This window comes from Meleagris gallopavo, chromosome 4, assembly GCF_905368555.1.
Source record: "Meleagris gallopavo chromosome 4, MGAL_WU_HG_1.1, whole genome shotgun sequence".
NCBI classification, from domain to species: domain Eukaryota; kingdom Metazoa; phylum Chordata; class Aves; order Galliformes; family Phasianidae; genus Meleagris; species Meleagris gallopavo.
The window spans coordinates 53,363,464-53,385,024 of record NC_139407.1 but is presented as its reverse complement, the minus strand read 5'-3'; the positions used below and the strand labels follow the sequence as shown (position 1 = coordinate 53,385,024).

Genomic DNA, 21,561 nt, shown 5'->3' with positions numbered 1-21,561 from the left:
AGCATGCCTGTATATTTCAGCACAGTTCAACCCCACATTATAGTACTAGACAGAACAATCTATGCCAAAATTCCTTTTTTCTGCTAACCAAAAGCAAGTGCAACATATGGCAAAGATCCCACTGGAAGCTGAGAGAAAAAGTGTGATGTGGGAGTGCCCACTGGGAAGTGCCTACTTTTTTTAGCTAGGAAAAAAAAAAGCAACACAGAGCAGACAAAAGAAAAAAAGATTCAGTGGGATGGGATCGTGAAGCTTTTCCACTTAGATTTCTGCTAAAAGTCTCAAGAATATTTTGAGGATAGAAGGTTGAAGAGAGCCTTACTTTCAGCTATGGACAAACATCTGAAACTACTGACAAAAATACCTATAAATATGAATTTACTAATGCAAGTCAGCTGTCAGACAGCAAGAGATCTTTGCTCATTACTGACCCACAGAATTTGAACTGATGACCTCAAAGAAAAACTATAAATAACATGGAACTCTAAACAGTCATCTCTGGCATTACACACTACCCTTGAATTTGGATTCTTCAACAATTTTGCAAATCTAGCTACACATTCACAGTGTTATTTTTCTTCACATCACTTTAAAAAATGATGGATAGTAACACTGGCTTTAATATACCTCTCAATCCTCTTGCACATAAATCTTATCTGACATTTAAAAAAAAAACAAAAGACTTTCTGCCTTTAGATGCTGTCTGAAAAAGTAATTTGTTAAAGGGGGAACCTTTACAGTTAAAAAATATTTTAAAATACAAACATATTATTTCTATACCACAGCTTACAGTCTTTTGCTTTTTTCAGCCACACCTTCAAACAAAGAACACTGAGTTCTTTGAGTTCTTAGGACAGGTGGAAAAAAAGTGTGATGAAACATTAAGCACACCTGATTGGTATGACTGATAGCAAATTTAATTGCAGTTTCTCCTGCAGTGCTTTTATATGATTGCAGTGGCTGCATTAATACAGAAAAACCTGTTTTGCTTACCAACTACTACTGTTCACCTACAGTTTCCTTACAATAAAGCAGCAAAAATCATCTTTCTTTTTAAGTAGAAAGATTATGCACAGAAGACTTCTACATTTATACATCCTAGGCACATTAAATACATAAAATGGGTCATATTTCCCCAGGAAAAACAACAGCAAAAGTCAAAGCCTTGCCAAGCAGTCGAATAAAAGAGAAGGAACACCCCTCTTCTTCTGACTATATGCACTTTGAGAACCAGGAAGGAATCCCACCACAGAAACAAACCAGTCAAAACTTGACAGGGCTTTGCTGAACAAGAAAAACTTGCTAACATTCATATACTTACAAGATACTCAGCACTCTTGCTTATAAAACTGTTTTTATTGAGTTGTTTAATAAAACCAGAAAGCCATTCTATCGCTAGGCATATAAGCCAAATACTCCTACCCTCCTTTACAATGAGTTTTCTGTGTGTTAGCTTAGCACAGTGTTACACAGGATCAAACAGCACATAGCCAAACCTAAGGCACACACTGAAGACTGACAAAGAAAGAAATGTTACCATCAACTACAGACTACAGAGGACAGTTTTTGCAAAGCAACTTGCTAACATACATCATAAGCAGCAGGTGTTAGTATTAACTTGTAAAGCCTTTCTTGTTGCCCTTGGCATCCCTGGGCAGATTCAATTCCATGTAGGATTTATAACTTTCCCAATTCCATCCCAGCTATTCATACAATGCACCTGTACTCCTCCCAGGCTACCTGTCCATGCTGTAACTTTCTGTAGGCTTTCCTTTTGTGTTTGAGTTTGTCCAGGAGCAACTTCTTCATCCATGAAGGCCTTCTGGCATTTTTGTCCGACTTCCTTTGTGTTAGGATGCATCATGGGACATTACCAATCAGATCCTTGAAGATGCCAAAGTCTGCTTTCCCAAAACCTCACCTCTCAAATATCACGAGAAGTTAATTGGCAGAGATTTCTTCAGTGTGACGTTTCAAGTAGCTTGCTTCAGTTCCCTCATACTTCATACAGGCAAGAATAGGGCATCAGAATTTTGTTGATAGAAGATGAACGTATTCAAAGAGAAATGATTAATTTTTACTTATACAAAGACTGCCATACTAGGGCAGAAGATTGTTTCGTTGATTTAACAAAAATGGCTGCTTTGAGACTCTAGAGACAACCTAAACATTATTATAATGCAGACAAAGAAAGAATCAAAATCTCTTAAACACATTGAGTGCCCTGACTAATTAACAGAATATTTATCAAGAGTATTCAGGTGCAGGGGTGTGACAAGTATCTCTATTCCATCAAGGTAAGACACAGCAATCAGAAGAGCAGAGCACATGATAAACATCAGATCTGAACAACACTCAAAATTTTAAAGAGCGACAGTCACATCTGTTAGAATCAGCATTTTGTCTCTCCAAGCCTCATGCTCACTGCAAAAATCTACAGGTGGAAGAAACAACAGTGTCATTTCAAGAAACATAATTCACAGCATGTTCAGGAAATTCTTGACTTTGCATACATGCAGAATACAGAATCTCTTCCCTGACTATACTCCCACATTTTGAAATCCATGGGAATATTGTTCTCTCAACTGTCACAAAGGCAAGTGATCTCACTGTTGTGCACCTGCTGCCTCACGCTGTGGCAGTCAAACATGCACCTACAAACCACAGCAAAGCACACAGGTCTCAATTTGGCACATGCATAATGTTTTTCATCTTCAAACCCTCTGAACAAAGGAGGAAATCACATTAATCTTCACAGCACTCGTGAGAGATAAATACAAAATGATTGCTTACCCCGTACAGTGCTTTATCTGAAGATTTTATCTCACAGGACTCTGAACGCAGCTTTTGTGCCTTAGCACAAGGCTAGCAAAACTTCCTGAATTCATTAATGAACAAATAGTCACAGTAATCATTTTTTAACAACGACGTCAAAAACGGTCATAAGGCAATCCCTGAAGTTTGTTTTGAAACTGCATTGACAGTTGAGTACATTAAGCTGGAAGCAGAAGTGAAAAGGACCAAAATGGGTCCATTTGCAGCATGTCACAACATATTTCTGTCTGGATCCTCCAGCGTTTCTGATGTTCTGCTTGGCTCTAAATGTCACACTCATGAATTTATACATTAACAAAAGTCAAGCTGTCTAAACAAAGTCTCATTGAGTGGCTAATGTGCTTCCATGACAATCAAGCAGTAAGAGTTTTGGCTTGAATGAATCACATTGGGACATCGATACCTAAAACAGGGTCAAATACCATGACTTTCAGGGAAGAGGCACACACGTTCTTGATGAGCTTCCTCCTCTGGCAAAGAGATTAACTAGAAAGCTGTGCTTTGTAGTATGATTATGTCACCATTAAGTTATGAGACTCCTAATAGCAAGGGTGTTGTTAGCATAGGACTCTCATCAAGGCTTGGAAAGCACTGGACCTGCTTGACTAAAAGAGAACTGATAGAGGAGAGAGAATGAGTACTCAACAAACATGCAAGGAAGATGCACTAGGATGATTAAGGAGTTGGAGCATCTTTTATGTTTGTGCGAGAAAAGGATGAGAGACCTGGAACTATTCAGCCTGGAGGAGGCTCAAGCAGGATCCCATCAATGTATATAAATACACGACAGAGGAAATGAAGAAAAAGGAACACAATTTAAAATGTGAATTTCTACCCAAACACAAAACCTGTGAGACACTGGAATAGGGTGCCCAAGGAGTCTGTAGAATGTCAGTCCCTTGAAGATGTTCAAAACCCAGCTGGACAGGGCCCTGGGCAACCTGCTTTAGCTGACCCTGTCTGAGCAGTGGGTTGAAGCAGACGATCAAGGGGTGACTTCCCACCTCAACCGTTCTGATTCTGAGACGTTTAGTCCAATTTAATTTGAGACTTCACACATTTAAAATACAAACATAAGACCTCACCAGGGAACACATGCATTGCAGCTTTACTCTTGACACACAACAAAGCTTCTCTCAGACTAAAGTTATACCAAAAATTTAAACAATGTGGAAGACAACAGTAATCACTATAAATCAAGCTAGAAATCCCACTGATCTTTTTTTCTTTAACTTTTCCAGCAGTGCTACGCTGCCCAACAGATTCCTAGTATTTGTCATAAAACGTCAATGTCATCAAAGTGTTCTGTATCACAGCAAATGCATATAAATGCATATAAAATGCATATCACTGCAGAATGGGAGATTTTCAACTTATATAGGATGCACAACAGAAGCTCTGCAGGCAGACCAATATTTTAACATGCCTTTCAAAATAGGAAATGTCTATTGCTTACTATCTCTGGTGAATTGCAACATCAAAAATCAACTCTTCATTATTCCTACCTTCCTGAAACATTTCATCACGCCATTATTTATCCAAAAATTACACCTGACATCATACGACATGACAAAACAACACTACCTTCAGCAGCAGCACTTAATTCTGAATGTTTGGTATAAAGAGGGGCCAAGAACACATTTATAGCTCATAGACTGTGATAGCACTACTAGTGGAAAAACACCTACAGTGAGAGAAGAGACTACAGCAACACAATTTCTTGTTCCCACTTCGCTGCTTGGCAGAACGGTACACATCCAGATTATGTCAGAGATGTGTACCATCACACACATGGCCTCAGGAGGAAAAATACTGCGGAGTGTTGCGTGTAATGATACCTTTTAAATGAAACCAGTAAATATGTGCCTGCTGATTGAAATTGCCCAGTTACATGAGATCTCCATTCAAGAGAACTCTGTGCTGTGACAAATGAGAAAAAGAATGCAATTGAAAAAAAGATGTTTTAAGAAGTCTCAAAGCATAATAAAGGTGAAACATGAAGAAATGGAGAAGAAAGTAGCAAATCCAACCCAACTATTACATTTAGGATTGCAGACTGAAGTTTTCAACAATAATTTTTCATTTGCAATACAGAAACGTAACAGGAAGCAAATTGTTCAGCATGTCATATTTTTATCTCACTCCTGACCACAAGAACAGCATGTACTGTTGTGTCACACAAAATTCATTACAGGATCAGGATCTTTTATAAAGTGACTGCAGTAACAAACTTCTCCCAGCACGTAGCTAGATTTTCTGAGTAAAAAGGGGTTAGAAAAGTCCAAAAGAGCACAGAGAACATAACTCTTTCTTGAGTAAGACAAGGTACTCAAATAAATGCATTTACAGTAACAGTGGAAAAAATACAACTTTCTTTTATTATGCTTTGGTGCATTTCTCAAAGTAAAAGTATTCTCTTCCTGAGTTGCCCTGACTATTCCAGATCAAACACCTTGTATGTTATAGACACACTTCCTGAGAAAACAAAAACTCAAGAAGGGTGCTAACAGCCTATTAATATACAGGTCATAATACATATTGTCCTTCAGGGAAACCTCTAAAATGACCGCATCTGAGAACAAGATTTTCTTTCTTTCTCTCTTATCTAGCATGAATACATCATTTCCTCACAGAAAAAGACTCCTGGCTAGATAAAATGACTTTCCAAGCACCATGATGAAATTTGCCAAAACTTAATATAGTCACAGCATCCGAATTCAGAATAAATTCGACCGGTATTTTAGAAACAAGCGTCAGCTTTATTTGTTTTGAAAAAATGTAAGAGGAATTAGAACAGCGTCTATGGGATGCTGCCAAGTCTCCCTTCCTATTCATCTCTGTAATGACCCATATACTATATTGCTGATTTTATTTTTTTCGTTTTATTGTATATTCTTCAATCCCAATTTGAGTAGTGACAATGCTCAAACCCACATCTGGTCATAAACTTTCATTAGAACTGTGTTAATAGAATTTAAATGAATTATGAAAAGCAACAAGCATGTTAAATGGTTGTGCACTGAGACACTAACTTCTCAGCAGCTATTTGTTTAAGTGCATAAAGGAGTAATTACATTGCCTCTGAAAGTTTAGTTTAGAACCACCAAAACTCTATGACCCTAAAATTTTAATAAAACAGCAAGAAATACATTCAAACTCCAAGGGAAAGAATGATCAATAAAAAATCTGCCACTGATACCCATGCAATATCCATGGTTTAAGCAGTCCAAGTCTGAGACTTTCAGGACTAGCAATTACAGGAACAACTTTTGTCCTTTTGGATACTCTTATCTTCTCACGTATTTTCCTATGGGCGTCATTTTTTTTTCTAAAAGTTAAGATAATAGCAGGGTGTGACAGACAACATCCTGCAATAGGGACTCTGTTTAAAGATTTCTGGGGGGAAAAAAAAAAAAAAGAAAAAAAAAAGTAGGCATTAAGATTTTCAAGGGAACCATAAAATCCAATTACTGTTGTTCTTACCACTTATAACCCATAGAACTCAAATGACTTGGGAGAGTATCTAAAGGAAAACAGTTCCCACAACAATAAAGTAACAATTATGGGATGCAGACAACACATTCCCAATCTGCTTCAGAAGTATGAAAAGTTCAGTCATGAACCCATTTTAGAGCTCAGTGCAAGAAGGACAAACAAGAGCGATCTCACATTTCTGTACACTGTCCAGATTCAATCTCTGGTGAACATAAAAGCAATAACCATATATTCTAATAATGATAGTTCAGATATTTCAGGATTAAATGTTTAGAACAAAGCAAAAGATGTCTGAATTTGTAACCTGACTGTTCAGTTTGCAGAAATGTTTGCTTTTTACCAGATTCCATAGCTAGCATTTTCACACTTTTGCAAAAAATTTTCAAAGCAGATAAGCAACGTCGAACAAAAAATCAATCCTACCTGTTTCCTCTTTTCAGGGGGAAGGGATGGATCTCCATCCTACAAATAAACAGATATATGTTATTGGCAAATTACTTCTTAAGCTTTGAGTATCACTTTTAAAAACATAATTTTAAGTAATTTTTTCTTAATTGTTTCAAAAATACTGCATCTTGATTAACATCAGTAATGTTCATTTCACCTTACATTTTTTTCTAAGGCTGAAGATTTTTTTGTCTTTCTAAAACAGCAGGTCATTACAAATTTATTTTGCATTGTTTTTCATAACGGTACATTAAGTTGCTGTGGAATAATAATACTGCAGTCAGTTTTTAAATGGAATTATGACTGAAACTAATTTTCTCCAAGCACAAACTGTCTTACTGTGTCTTATATAACAGCCACTACCTCATCAGTGCGGAACAAATGAGTAATAATATGATCAGGACTGTACAACTGCAGGGCTACTATAAACAAGTACCTAAACGCTTTCTACAGCACTCATTATAGAATGCTTTTGATATTCAAGTTGCTTCTTGTCCCCTACTCATGCAGTATACAATAAAAACAACCTACAATCAGCTCCCGATACTTCTTTTTCAGAGACTGGTGTCGTTCTCGAAGCTGGTTGGCCATGAGCTTATACTGGTCTCTTTCCTGTTGACAAGTATCCAGCTCTTTGGAGAGGATCAGCAATGCCTCCTTTTTACTTTCAAGCTTCCTCTTGCACACCAGGTACTGCAGAGGAGAAAAAACAACATGAATGTTACCAGCCACTCCTACCCCAGCCCCTACTAGATTCAACAGTCTCCAGTTTTTCACTGAGAAGATGGAAGACAACTCACTGCACAGAATGAAACTCTGTTACAAATCTTCTTAGCTTATTGTTACTCACTGAAAAGAAATTTGTTATTTCAGAATCACGAAAATCCATTCGCAAGGCCACATGCTCTCCTGATTACCGTGAGTTACAAAATTTAGCAATTCATATTTCCACTCTTTTCCCTCAATATAATAGAATGAGAATTTTGGCCTGAAAGCCCAGGAAGGTTGCTGGAAGAAGCAGCCTTTGCAAATGCCCTTTTCTACTTGCTTCCGCAAGAGCCAGCTCTGGTAGCACCAGCACTTCCCACCTCATTCTCTCTGCACTCCCTCTTTTCCCCACTACCAGCGATGTCCTCTGGACTCATACTTCTTCCAAGCAGTGAAAGAGGGCCCTGTTATGGCCAAAAGAGCAGTACGAGCGCCTACCAAAAAGTACCTGAATCAATTTTAGTGTGTACCCTATAAGCACTGACAAAGGAAATTATTTCACTGTCTCAGTGTGCTGCAATACTACACAAGAATGTGAAATAATGCAGGAATATTGCAAGCATTTGAAAGGAGAGGGAAGACACAAGTGAGACTTTCTCTCCTTTCATCACCTCTTACGTGTAGGGCTCATACACAAAGAGAAGCAGAGCTTACAAATCTCATTTCTTTTACATTTATCTGATCTATTTCACTGCCTTTCCCTGTGGAGAGGAAAAGAGATCAACATCTACAGCAGCTGAATTTTACCTATCAGAAGCTTCAGGCAACTTCTTCCATTTAACACAATGGTCAGTCAGCAGATTCTTCTCACCCATCTCCTGACACTACTCATTCTATGTAATATTTCTAATTCTGATGTTACTCACATGAAATGTGGCACTAAATACACTCTGACTGTGCTCTGCAAGAGACCAAATATCACAGCATTCATGAAAACAATTTATAGTTTCATTACATACTCTGACAAGAATACTTTGTCATTACGGGCTCTTGCACAAAGCAAGAGCATCAGCACTTCCACACTCTTCAAGTCAGTGCTGCTCTTTGGGATAAAAATCATCACCCATATGTAGTACTTACTTGGAACTGACTTCGTTAACCTCAATTTCAAGGAAATGAGAGAGGGAAAGGAGAGTTTAGCATAGTACTAGAGACAACATTTTCCAAAAACGGTAAATGCTTAGTTGCAAAAAAGTTGAAAGGGAATGAGAAAAGCAATTCCAAGAAGGGTTTGAACTCTCAAAAAGGACACTTCTACCTTGGATTAATTTTATTTCTGGCACTACTGAAGTTGAAATCCTGCCATAAATTTTCTGGATTATGATGCCTTCGCATCAACTTTACAAAGGCAACTGTAACTCTGTACTTATGTCCTTACTGATACCTTACACAAATGTCAAGTCCCCTGATAAAACATGGAAAGGCATCAGAAGCTAAACTTTAATATTGTCAGCAAAAGATTATAGTGACGTGGTAAACTGCCCTAAACCTGATAAAATCATTCTTTCACTTACAGTGAAATACTTGTCTTTGACAATCTATTTTCTCTTTTTCCAGCTTCATCTCATGCCTTAGTCAGTTCAAAAATATGCCTTCACTGAACTCTTTGTAAATAAGTACAATCTGACGCAGTAATTACAAATTACTCCCCCAGTCACTTAAAAAACACAGAACAAAGCAAAAACCCCAAATCCTGAACCAGCCCCATTCCTGCAAATGGCCATTCATGGGGTGCTGTGTGAAAGTCAGAAGCTGATCTGGACTATGAGCTAGGCCCACAGAATCCTTACCAGGCAGGAAACATAGTGGCAAACAAAACCTGCTTCTGCCACTACTTCAAGGCACACCAGTGGGGCTTCATCTTTTACAGCAGCATTGGTGAGAATAAGGAAACTCTCCATTATCTGTTATGCCAGCAGTGGCCGAACCCTAAGCAGGATGCAGAAACAGGAGTTCAGGGCCTACATGAAAAGCAAAAATCCTCTCCTCCTTGTGTAGAATAAGTTTAACTTGATTAATTAAATGCTGATGATAGACCTTATGGAAGAAAGTGGGCTGGCTGGATTTTACCATAAAAATCTGCATCTAGTGTGCTTTTTGAAGCAATTTTTGTCTTCTGCATATATTGAGTTTCCCAAATAAATGGCATAAAAATAGCAATAATATATAGTAATTTGTTTCCATGGGTTTATGGTAGGGTCAATAAAATCACAGCATTCTTGTGGAATTTGATTATTTGGCAGAGCTATGTTTCCAATTCCAGTTACCATTTTTGAAAGAAAAATAAATTATACAAAGAAAGACCTCAAGGAAGTTATTCAATATAGATATGCTTCAGAATATATATTAAAAAAAAAAAAAGACGAAAGAAAGAAAAAATGTACTAATGACCATAAGTTGACTTAACCAGTGTATAACAGATAAGAACTATACTTGCAGAAATAACTGAGTCCCATCAGCAGTCTTCTACACATAAGCAAAGGCGTGCAGCCAAGCTGGTATGCTTTCAAAAAGAACATAGGACTTTAAAAGTCTTTATGGAGCAATGCAAGCACTAAGAAAAAATTTCCAACACAGTCTGAGAAAAGGAATTCAACAGATGCTTCTGTCATTTGTACAAAGATTTCTTCCACTGCACTTGACAAAAGAAGGCAATGTCTCACGTACAGCCTATCCTGTGAGACAAACAAGTGCATTCTGTTATCTATTGTAAAAATATGGTATATTCTTGTTATTTTTTGTTTCCTTTTAATTGACATTTCAAAAGAATCTTTGAATTTAAAAAACAAAGTTAAGCAAGAACCAGCTACTGTGTACAACTTCTCATATCTGCCTAGTGACTTTTATCTATATTTGCTGTTATCTGTAATAAAGCAAATTATAATTGCTACAAGGAAGATCATAATAATTAAGGGAATATATATGACATCCTACATTACTGCCCGAACTGCTTTACAGCCAGATAACTACTTTAGAGAAATTGAGTAAAAAAAAGACTGACATTACAGGAGAGTGGAGCTGCTCCAAGGTGACTCTACATCAAACACTTACTATTTGTCCACTGCTATTTTTAGTGATAGATCCGGACACATCTCATTAATGGCACCACAGACATGGTCTAATAATCAAATGAACCTGGGACACGTCAAGGTTTTCAACCTTCTTTTTTTAAACAAACAAACACACCAAATTCCTATCATAAAATAAATTTGTACAAATTACTTGGCTATTTCATGGCAATTGCTGCCAAGAAGGAAAATACCTGAGGCTAAAAGCAAAGATATTTTCTCCAAGTTCTGCTTTGAAATCAGTGTGGCTCGTACTTCACATTCTCTTAACACTTCAGGATTTTGTGTCCTCCTACACGCACGGGCCACCATGAGGTATGTGGGCCTGGAAATCCATCATTCACCACACTCTCAGAGAAACTGTAACCTCTATTCAACATCCTTTGGATAATTGATCCAACTACTAATTAACTGCCTTTAGTCTTATCAGATTTCACTTCACTTTGCTCTTGCAGGCAAGTTTGTTGCTCAAGTTACAAGTTGCAGAGCCCCAAAATGCACTGCAACATTACTCTCTGGGGTGTTTGCTGGCCAGGTTTCAGTAATTTTGCTTCCCTGAAGTTGGAAGAGTTTAACCTGAAGTTATCTGGAAGAGCCAAACACTCAAACTCAAAGCAATGTGCAATTACTAGCCATTTGCCTCCCACCTCCAATAAAATCCAAAACAATGTACTTACCTTGGGTGTAACACACAATACCAACTCCTGACCAGCACTTCCTCCTCTAGCTACCTCCTAACTTCTGGAGTTTGACACAAGTTTGTATCATTCACTGTAATGTAAGCAGCTTGCTCAGAACACCAGATCTTGTCCTGGTGACAGTATTACACCAAATCATCTTCGCTGATCCTTTAAGAATTAACATCAAGTCATCTCATTTGGTAACTCAGAACCCCCTCACAGTGTGACCCAGCCCTGTGTTTGCATACTAATATTTGCATTACGAACTTCACCATGTTTGTTCCCCAGTGCCTTTGTGACTAGGATTCTATGATTCTATGGTTCTATGACTATCTTAGTCCAACCTGGAACATGGAGACATGAGAAGCAGATACTTCTTTGCTACCTGAAATCCCAGCAGGCAGGTCTTTAGCACCTCTCACAATTACCAAGAACTATGGAAAAAAGTAAGTCACAGTGTAAGAACCTTCAGCATTTCCACTCCCTTTCCCAAAGGAAGTCATTAATTACGGTGCCAACTCAATTACCCAGGGACCTCAGAGCATCCATTTCCCTCACTCTGTCCTTGTCTACAGTTCCTGGCATTTGCCCTTATTCTGAAAACCTCTAAGACGAGTGATTCCAAACCCTGCACAATCCCCTCAGATAGGTTTGGTTAACTACACTTCACACCCTCTTTGAGAAGTCAGAAAATCAAAGATACATTGTAGTTATGAAAATCTCACTAATTTTCCTTCCTCTTCTCTTCAGTTCATTGTGCAGCAATAAGGGCTAAGTTACAAGCAGGTTAAGTTTCTCACTCTTATTCAGAATTCACATCAGGAACATACAGCTATTTCAACTAGAACTACTGCTCAGTAGTTGTAGTTTAGATAAATCATTCCCCAAAACTATTCCTCCAAGTTTTAATCTGGCAATTATTAGGGAAGGAAGCTCAAGAGCACATTCCCTGTGCAGTGCCAAAGATCATACACAGTTAATAATCAAGAAATAGCCTTTTGGGAATGACAAATTAAATGGAACCTAAATTTTTTCCAACTAATTTTAGGAAGCACAGTCATGCATAAGTAGCTGTAAATAGCACAAAGTAGATGCTACAATATGCGGGAGGTGACAAGGAAAGAGTACCAATTTGACGTTGGATTTAATTCTGAAAACTGGCAAGTGTAAGAGGGGAGCCATCAGAAAGAAGGGAGGAGAGCCACTCTAACCTATGAGTATCCTAGGAAACCTTCTTGCTTTCAGTGGAAAACACCACCAAAAGTACACGTCCTCCAAGCAGTATGATGTCAGAACCAGTGCCGAGTCTCAGGAAAGTTACTGGCGGAGCAATCACTGACCTCAGTAGAAAGCACTGTAAAGACTGTACTGACAGAAGTAAGCAAAGACAGAGGTGGTCTTGCACACTATGCAAAAGTGGTTTTTCCCCATCACAAATGATCTCCTGATACTGTTCAACTCATCTAAGCACCCAATGATCACGCTAATACTTATTTCCTAATCACTATTTCTGTCATCATCTCTAGATCACATGAATTCCAAGGCAGATAACATGAAAGTCAGGCAAAAACTGAAATCACTCTTCTCTGTAGCAGAACATTCAGAGTCAGAAGCTTCTACAACCTCTCAAAACTATCTCACCTATCCTCAAACAGCATCAATACACCACAGCTTTCACTCCCATTAATAACATTTAGTTATGCTTCATCTCATCCATACAGGGAAGAAAACTGAGGCAGTAAGGAATTGACTTACATGAGTTGTCTAAATTGGTAACTTAGCTTATCCATAAGTCAGACTGGGAAGTAAATATGGACATTTAAAAATACTTAATAGCAAACTCCACAATGAAGATTTAGGTGATCAAAATTATTTTCACAAACTCTTTTCAGTGAAGAGCCCTGTATAACATCTTACCGTAACAGCTTTCTAGCAGTGCACTTAACCAAACAATATCAGTCATACTGCCCTTTTTTCATCCTCTTCCCGGTGAGACAGATATCTTGTTTGCATCATGGATTTTGGTGTGTTTTTTTGTTTTGTTTGTTTGTTTCCAAAATAAAGAGACATTCAAAAACACGTTCAAAGAAATGAGCCCTCCTCTTGAGATAGTATTTTGAGATTAAAATCACATAGTTTTGAGTATTTAGGTCAACATCTCAACTCAGTCCAGCCAGCAGGAAAGTTCTTGCTGTGACATTTGTGTCAAACAAACTATTATTAACTAGATATTAATTCTACAGCTTTACACTGTCTTTTAAATATCTCAAACATGGGCTACGCAGTAATGCAAATGGAAGACAAAAATCCAGACTTCAGATAAAAATTATCTTGTATAATATAATAGAGTGCTTCACCTTTATATATATTCACCCATGAAGGATTCTTGAACTCTGCTCAGGAGTGGGCAAAAATTACGTAGATTCTCACTCCTGTAGCTTGCTCTTTTGTATTTAGTTTGCAAGATGGAAAGAATGACTCCTTCTGTTCCTTCAGTATTTGCAAAGTTGGCTTTAACCCAGCATGCCTTTCTATGTCAACCTATTCAAAGTTAATGACTATTCAAGGTACATATGGCACAAAGACTGCTGAACCAGGTGCACACTACGCCTGAAAGGCTGTAGCACAAGTGAAACCACTTGTATGCATGGAGGCCAAACACATGCCAGAAGCTGGTGATGAGCATTATAAAAGCAGCGAAAGAGATGTGAAAGAGCACAGTGCAAAAGGCGCTAGAGTGGAACGAGAGAAAAAAAGACAAAAATAGTAAACACAAAAAAAGAAAACATTGAAATAAGCAAGTACTCCTTTTTCTAATGAAGAACGAAGAGCCAAACTACAGAGATATACAGCTGTGTGTACAAGTATTTGTCTACACACCTATCTGTAAGGATCAAAACTGCAAAACTGAACACTACCACTTTTCCTAACACCTGCAACACCAGACTTAAAAATCTTACAGTTGCTTTGACAAGTATTTCAACAGAAGTGCCTTACAGCTTTCAAATTTGGAGGACCAAGTGTGTGGAAATGAACAAATATGTCACATTGATTTGAACCTACTGGCTTCTGGCCTTTTAGGTCAAGATTTTAAATCCCACTCCACGTTTTAACTGTCCATCAGCTATGTGAGTGTGTTTCTTCAGAGCTACCAAGTCTCCTCCTGTCAATGTTAAACCTTATGCTTTGACAGTGCCTCAAAATGCTTGTGTAATGTGTAGGGAACAAATTTTAAATTACCTAACTGAAACTAAGAGCTCTGGAAACTAAGCTCTATATCTTACCCTGAAATTGCATGTTGAGAAATTGAGTAAATCAGAAAAACAAATTACAATTTACTTAATAAGCCAGAGCCACTTTCTCGCAGACCCCCTAGCAGGTAAATGGGTAGATCACACAAAGTTAATCACAATAGTCAAAGAACTAGGAAGGCAGAAGAGAAACTGCATCAATGTCACTGTGTTCTACACACTTCACGTAGAAACAAAGCTTACAGCTTGCTGTAGGAACAGAGAGAAGGAATGTCACTATGTCTCTAACTGTTTCTGAAAAACAAAAACAAAAAAAACAACAGGAATTATATGAATACTACAGTATTTGCAAGAACGTAGCTTAGCACAGCCCTTAAACTTTGCTGCAATCAAGAAACCTTTAAAACAGAAGTAAATGTTCAATTTCTGGATTGAGTTTTTAGGTTAAATCATAACAGAAGTCAGAAAGTTCTACAGTAACTCTAGAGGGTATTCAGAGCTGAGAACAGAGCTGTTTACTTTGAAAACACCTTGTGAACTGTCAGTAGTTCTTACCCTTCCCTGACATGCAACAGTATTCCTGCCCACAAACAAAACTCCCATTTGGGAAGGGAGATGTCAGATGCAGTGCTGCACAACCACGTATCGAAAGCATGGCTTTCATCTTCTTATGGGTTATCTTGTGTGTTTGAAAGTATGGTGTGTATGGAAAGACTTCAGTTCTGAATGCAGTGCACAGTTCCAGCACTCATGAATTCTGAATTCACTGGGACACGTCAGGTTTGGCACTGAACACATGTACCTTTGACAGAGCCTTAGGCCATGTTTAAAGGCATAACATAGGCAAAGCCCTCCGGAAAGAGGAATTCCCTTCTGCGGATGGTACTCTACAACAGTTAGGGTCTCGTTTAGACACGAGCCTGTTGTGAAGGCAAAACAAAGTTTTGCTTGTTACCTGTAAACGTAAAATGGTATTTTGATGTTCTATAGCAATTCAATAAATCAGAATGCCAAACTACTCAGAACAGCATGGTATTGCCTACTGAACTGGCTTAACATTGATGATACTCCTTTAAATGATCCTAGTGTCACGTTGGTTTGAGTCTGGTAACATATCTCAGATGAACTTGGAGACATCGAAGAACTTTTAATGTGGAGGCAGCAGATAACATTTGCTAATCTTTACTCTGAAAATCCACTTTCTACCTGCCTTAATGGCACCGTGGATGACAACACCCTGCCGTTTACGGGCGAGCACTCTAAACGCTGAAGCGCCCGCTCCGTCCCGCCGTGCCCGCAGCCCGCAATGCCACGCTGGCGGCAGGGCTGCAGGTGCTGGACCTCCCGGCTTCTGTCAACACGAGGCCTGAGGCCTCAGATCCGCCCGGATTTCAAACCAACAGCAGCACCGGTGCGGACACACCGCCTTCCAGCAAGCAGACGGGAGTTAAGGCGGACGAACCGAGCAGCAAGGCCGGCCGCGGGACGGAGGAGGCAGCGCTGAGCGGGCTCACGCCGTGCAGCAGCGGCCGCACCCCGCCCCGCTCGGCCCTGCGCGGCTCAACCTCCCGCCCCGCATCCCCGTCGCTCTCCGCAGCCGGAGCTCCGCCGCACCGCGGCCCGCCCCTCAGCCGGCAGGGCCCCGCGCCTTTCCGCCGCCTCACCTCGCTCACCAGCCCCTGCCAGTCGCTCTCGCTGCGGTGGGAGCTCATGGCTCCAGCCGGCATGCGGCGGCGAGCGGCTCCGCCCGCACCGGCGCGGCCTTCCGCCGAGCGGCCCGCGGGGAGAGGCGGGGCCTGGCCGGGCCGCGGAGCTGGGCCCGGGCCGCCTCCGCGCTCCGAAGGCGCCGTTCGCTGTCGGGCGCCGGGGGCAGCCTGGGCACGACACGGCCAGCCCTGCGCGGAAGGAGCGGCCCGAGGACCGCTGGTGTCACCGACAGAAGCACGGCAGCCCGAGTGCACTGGGGACGCGGTGCTCTCCGCTCCTCCGGGTACCTCGGGTGCTCTGCTGTACCCTCATCTGAACTGCGAACACAGCTGCAGTGTAGTATGTCCTCACAGACAAAATCCACCCAAGGTATGACTATCTCAAAAATGCCTAAATTGAGAAATCTGGGTATGCCGTGGGGGAGAGGAATTCTATGGATCAAGAACCTCAGATCAAAACAGACAAGTAACATAAATCATAAAATGGTGTAGGTTTGGAAGGGACCTTAAAGACCATCAGATTCCAACCCCTGATGTGCACGTGGACATCTTCCACTAGATAGACATCTTCCACTAAAGCTCCATCCAACCTGACCTTGAATAATTCTAGGGATGGAGCATCCACAGCTTCACTGGGCAACTTGTTCCAATGCCTCACCACCATCATACTGAATACTTTTTTTCCCCAATGTCTAATCTAAATCTGCCTTCTTCTAGCTCAGAACAACTACCCCTTTTCCTATCATATCTGTCCACAAGGGAGAGTCCATTTTCTATCTTTCCTACAAGTCCTCTTTAAAATACTGGAAGGTCTCCACAAAACTTTCTCTTCTCCTGGCAGAATAACCCCAACTCTCTCAGCCTGTCTTCATCAGAAAAGTTCTCCAGCTCTTTGATCATCTCCGTGGCCCTCCTGGGAACTCATTCCAACAGGTCCCTGTCCCACTTATTGTGGGGTTCTCAGAGGTGAACACAGCACTCATGGTGGTGTCTCACAGCAGTGGAGTGGAGGGGAAGGATCACCTCTCTCACCTTGCTGGCCGTGGTTCTTTCAGTGCAGCCCAGGTTACATTTGTTTTTATGGGCTGCAAGTGCACATTGCCACCTCATATCAAGCTCCTCATCCACCAGTATCTCCAGGTCCTGATCTGCAGGGCTGCTCTCTACCCATTCGTCACCCAGCCTGTACTGATGTTTGGGATTGCCCTCCACAATTATTCTTTGTTTTAAATAACACAACAAACAATTCAAGATGAAACAATAACACATATCACTCCTTACCACAATATCTCCATTGTTAGGATGTTGTTTGTGGTTTGGCATCTAGTAATAGCGTCATTCTGTTCCCTAAAAGTCAAGAGTCCTCCTTTACAACTTCACAGCCCTTCAAGCAGGTGATCCCTCAGTCTCAGTATGAATAACATCATCTCTTGTCTTATCCCTACACTTTCTTCTTCATCTTTCCTGTAGGTCCTCTTTAAATGCTGGAAGACTTTAAGCACTGGATGGTCTCCCCAGAGCCTTCTCTAAATGAAATAACCCCAGCTGTCTCAGCCTTTCTTCACAGCAGAGGTGCTCCAGCCCTTTGATCATTTTTGTGGCCTTCTTCTGGACCTGCTTTTTTCTATTTCTGGTGAATAATTAGCAGCCCATGTGGGAAGAAGCATAGGCCACCTATAAACTCAGAGGAACTCTATTTGAATTAAGATTAACAAATCTAATAAATATCTACTGTTACCTGCGTATACATATATATATATATATAAGACCAAAAGAGCTGCTGGCTTTGGTATAGAGCTGTAGTTTGATAGGGTATATGCAGAGTTCATACATTTTATGTGCAAATTATAAATCAAACTTAGACATTTTCTCCAAATTATAGACCATTTTCTTCTAGATTAGCTTTTTGCCATCTCTAGGCATTCTGTAACTTCAGTGCTCCAAAGGGTACATTCATCTTTCCTCCCTGTTCATATTTTTCTGTGGTCTGTTATTGTATGCACTGTCATATATGCAATATATTACAAGCCTGCACATCCTCTCAGGCTTCTCAGCAAACCCTTTGCTGAAAAAGAAAGCATGTTGTTCGCACAGGCAAATAGCAAATAATGAAAATTACATGAAAAATAGCTGTAATTTAAATCCACTGATTAGAATTGTTAATGGTATTAGAAACCCCATAATTTTCATATTATTGTAATAGTTAAAGCTTTACCATTACGAGCATAGTTGAATTCAACAATCTTTTTCCTAGCTTTAATTCTCATTTATGGAATGTGTCTCTGTTTTCTTGGTCTTGCAGTACTTCACACTCAGAATGCTCTAGCAGAAAGGGCTCTGCTTGTAAGATAACTCTCTAATAACCCTCATTTTTTGAGGGATGTCACTCATTTTAATCCCAAAGCTGCTTGCAGTCTTAACAGACAAAAGTTTTCATTTTTATTGATGATAATTATTCAAATGAGAAGTAAATATTCATGAAAGAGAGGTTATAAAACGAAAGGAATTCTCAGCATTTCCAGCTCTTATGATTTTATCAAACATCTGATGAGAGCTTGTGTTTTTCAGAAAGCCCCAGCTCTTGGATGAGAATAACTAATTTCTTCTGAATTAAAAAGCAAGATTCAGGGGAATAAATAAAAAATAAGCTGAAGTATGCTTTGAATGGACTTAATAGGATAAGAAAGGAAATAAAAGAACCCAAATATGTATTTTTAAATAATCACATTTAGTGCCTGATACTAAAGTCTTTTGGCAGCTTTTTCACCTTTTCCAAGGTGCAATGCTCCCACAGAACGGACCTGGCCAGGATGAGTTACTCTGCTGGACTATGAGCAGATGTTCCTACCTCAAATCACATAAACAAGCCAAGAAAACAACTGAAAAGAAGTACTATCAACCCCAATTTAGAAATAAGAAGCTGAAGAGAAAAGCAATTGTCTTGCCCAAGAAAAACGAAAGTCTCACACAGAACCAGGAAGCATAATTGCAGATTTCAGGAGTACTGAAACATGTTGTTGCTTTGTCTCCGTGTTACCTCCTTTGCTTTCCTTCTCTATACATTCACTAGGTACATTTAGCTGCTTCTAGTTCTTCATCTCTTTCCTCTGCAACACTTTCTGTATGATCAAACTTCTTGGTATCTTGAGTTCATCTGTTTTTTCACCAGGTTACCTGCCTTCCACTTCTTTAAATATTTTCTACATTTCATTGAGAAGGCTCTAGAGTTTCTAAAAAGTTTTCTGATTTATTTATTTATTTTTATTATTATTTAATTTATTTGTGTGTGTGTGTGTGTGTGTGTGCTTGGACAAATTACACATTCAGAGCTGGATCCAACCTACTCTGGCTCTTTTATGCAATTTCTCAGGTAACCATCTCTAGGAGATTTCACCAACAGTTTTCACTTGCAGATGATTTAATCATCAATTTTAAAACACAGCTTTCAGAAATCTATGTCTTTGTAAGACAGAGAGAGAGAAAACAACCCTGTTTTTTTAACCATGGATAAGCCAATGAGTGGATCACTTCAAATTTTGCTGCTTATTTTTGTCATCATTTATCTACTGCACTAACATGATCATTACATTCATGTCCAGCTCTAAAGAAATATATGATCAAAAGAACGGTGTAAATCCTTAAGATCTGGGCAAGCTACATAATTGAAATGTAATGAAAATATGCAGTACTTGTCCCCTGAAGGATGATTCAATCTGACTCTGCACAGATGTTTCAGGGTTCCATTTAATCAGGGTTTAAATACCTCTGAATGAGGCTCTAGCCTATCATAGATAAATCAGATATTTTAGTACCTTTGGTAATTTATAGCAGTGTTATTCTTGTTTGAGTTCTTGTTATTGTTGCTGGATAAATACACACTCAAAGCCTCATGTGTGCATTTTGGAGGGAACATGCCATGTTTACGAGTGCATTTATGTGTTCCCCAATTTTTTTATTTCCTATGATTTTTGCCTTTCCTCGTCAGAGGCTGCTTCTTGTCCATTTATATTCCAGCTGCACCTTCTCAATTTTCTCAGGTTCATTGCTGGTTTCACTATCCTGTATCAGCTCTTCTACTTCACATGCATGATCTGTCAGCAGGACAATATGATCTGCAGATCAGAAGCAGTTATTCATTTATGTTGAATCCTTTTGTGCCCAGTCAAGTCCGTGAAGGACACATCTTAGGCAAACAATAAAGGATCTTTAAAGTGATGGTGTTTCTTTTTTCTTCCTCAACAGTTTTGGTCCTTCACTGCATTATGTTCTTTTGTATTTTAGGTGCTTAGTGTTAAATTGGAGACAGTTTCTTTTTTTTTTTTTTTTCCTTTTTTGCTGTTATACGATTGTTAGCTGGAGCTACTGGATTCTGGAGTTCAGAGTTCAGTGGCTGCCTCCTCCAGAAAAAAAAGAGAATTTGGGAGAAGAGACAGGATGACAGGACCTGACTGTGAATTGCAGAAGACAGCTCTAGGAAGGGTGAGGTCAGGCCGAAGGAGGGAAGGGAAAAAATATTGTATTACCTAAACCTTAGGAAATATGGGGTTCCTTGAAAAACAGCTGTTGGATTGCCTACTAGCTTGCTATGGTGAAATGCTCAGAAAAATGGGTAGAATTGTGGACAGAGATACTTGGTCTGGCCTCTAGATATTGTCAGTAAACACCCATTACACAGAACTGCTGGGCTCAAACAGTCTCTTGAATGGACATAATCCTGATATGAACTTCAATGAAATCTCATGGGAGCAGCAGGCTATGGATGAGCATGTGGAAGGTGCTAGGGAGAACCAGAATCCAACTCAACCAAGAAGGAACCAAGTTCTTTAAGAGCACATGTGAAATTAATTGATTAATAACTTAACAGACAGTTTTGCTAGTGATAGTAGAGAATTCGTGGTCCTTTTTTCCCTTGACATAAAAGTAAGGAAAACTCAGTAGGAACTAGCAGTAAAGAAAAAAAATACAAAAACTGAGAATCATATAGAATCACGGAATGGCTTGGGTCAGAACCTTAAAAATCATCTAATTCCAGACCCCATCTGTGGGCAGGGTTGCTACCTTGTTGTTATAATCAAATATAGACTTAGTGTAAATAAATTCTCTTCTCCCAGAGGCATCAAACTCCTCCTGTCAAGAGCCTCTCACTGCCCTCCTTCTGCATTATTATTATTTTTCTTGAAATATCTTGCTTTTGATGGAACTAGAAATGTAGTATAAGATCAGAGAAAATATTTTGTCAAGTGACTCAGACAGGCACAAGTGATGGGTACCAAGGAAACGTGTACTGCATTTTATGTTCATCTAAGTGTGT

General features: G+C 39.5%; 1 protein-coding gene across 5 annotated transcripts in view; it reads right to left on the bottom strand.

Annotated features, from left to right (window-relative positions):
- Positions 1-16,545, bottom strand: part of CCDC149 (coiled-coil domain containing 149) — a 52,195-nt gene extending 35,650 nt beyond the window's left edge. For 2 of the 5 annotated variants that reach the window (XM_085223372.1, XM_085223374.1), the window contains exons 1-3: positions 16,209-16,541; positions 7,309-7,470; positions 6,754-6,792 (exon numbers count right to left, since the gene is read on the bottom strand). In XM_085223372.1, coding sequence (XP_085079498.1) covers positions 6,754-6,792; positions 7,309-7,470; positions 16,209-16,271 — 264 coding nt within the window. In that variant the 5' untranslated portion in view covers positions 16,272-16,541. Of the gene's footprint in view, positions 1-6,753; positions 6,793-7,308; positions 7,471-16,208 lie in introns of all 5 variants that reach the window. The other 3 variants (XM_085223373.1, XM_085223371.1, XM_085223370.1) reach the window with 3 other exon arrangements.
- Positions 16,546-21,561: the final 5,016 nt, after the last annotated feature.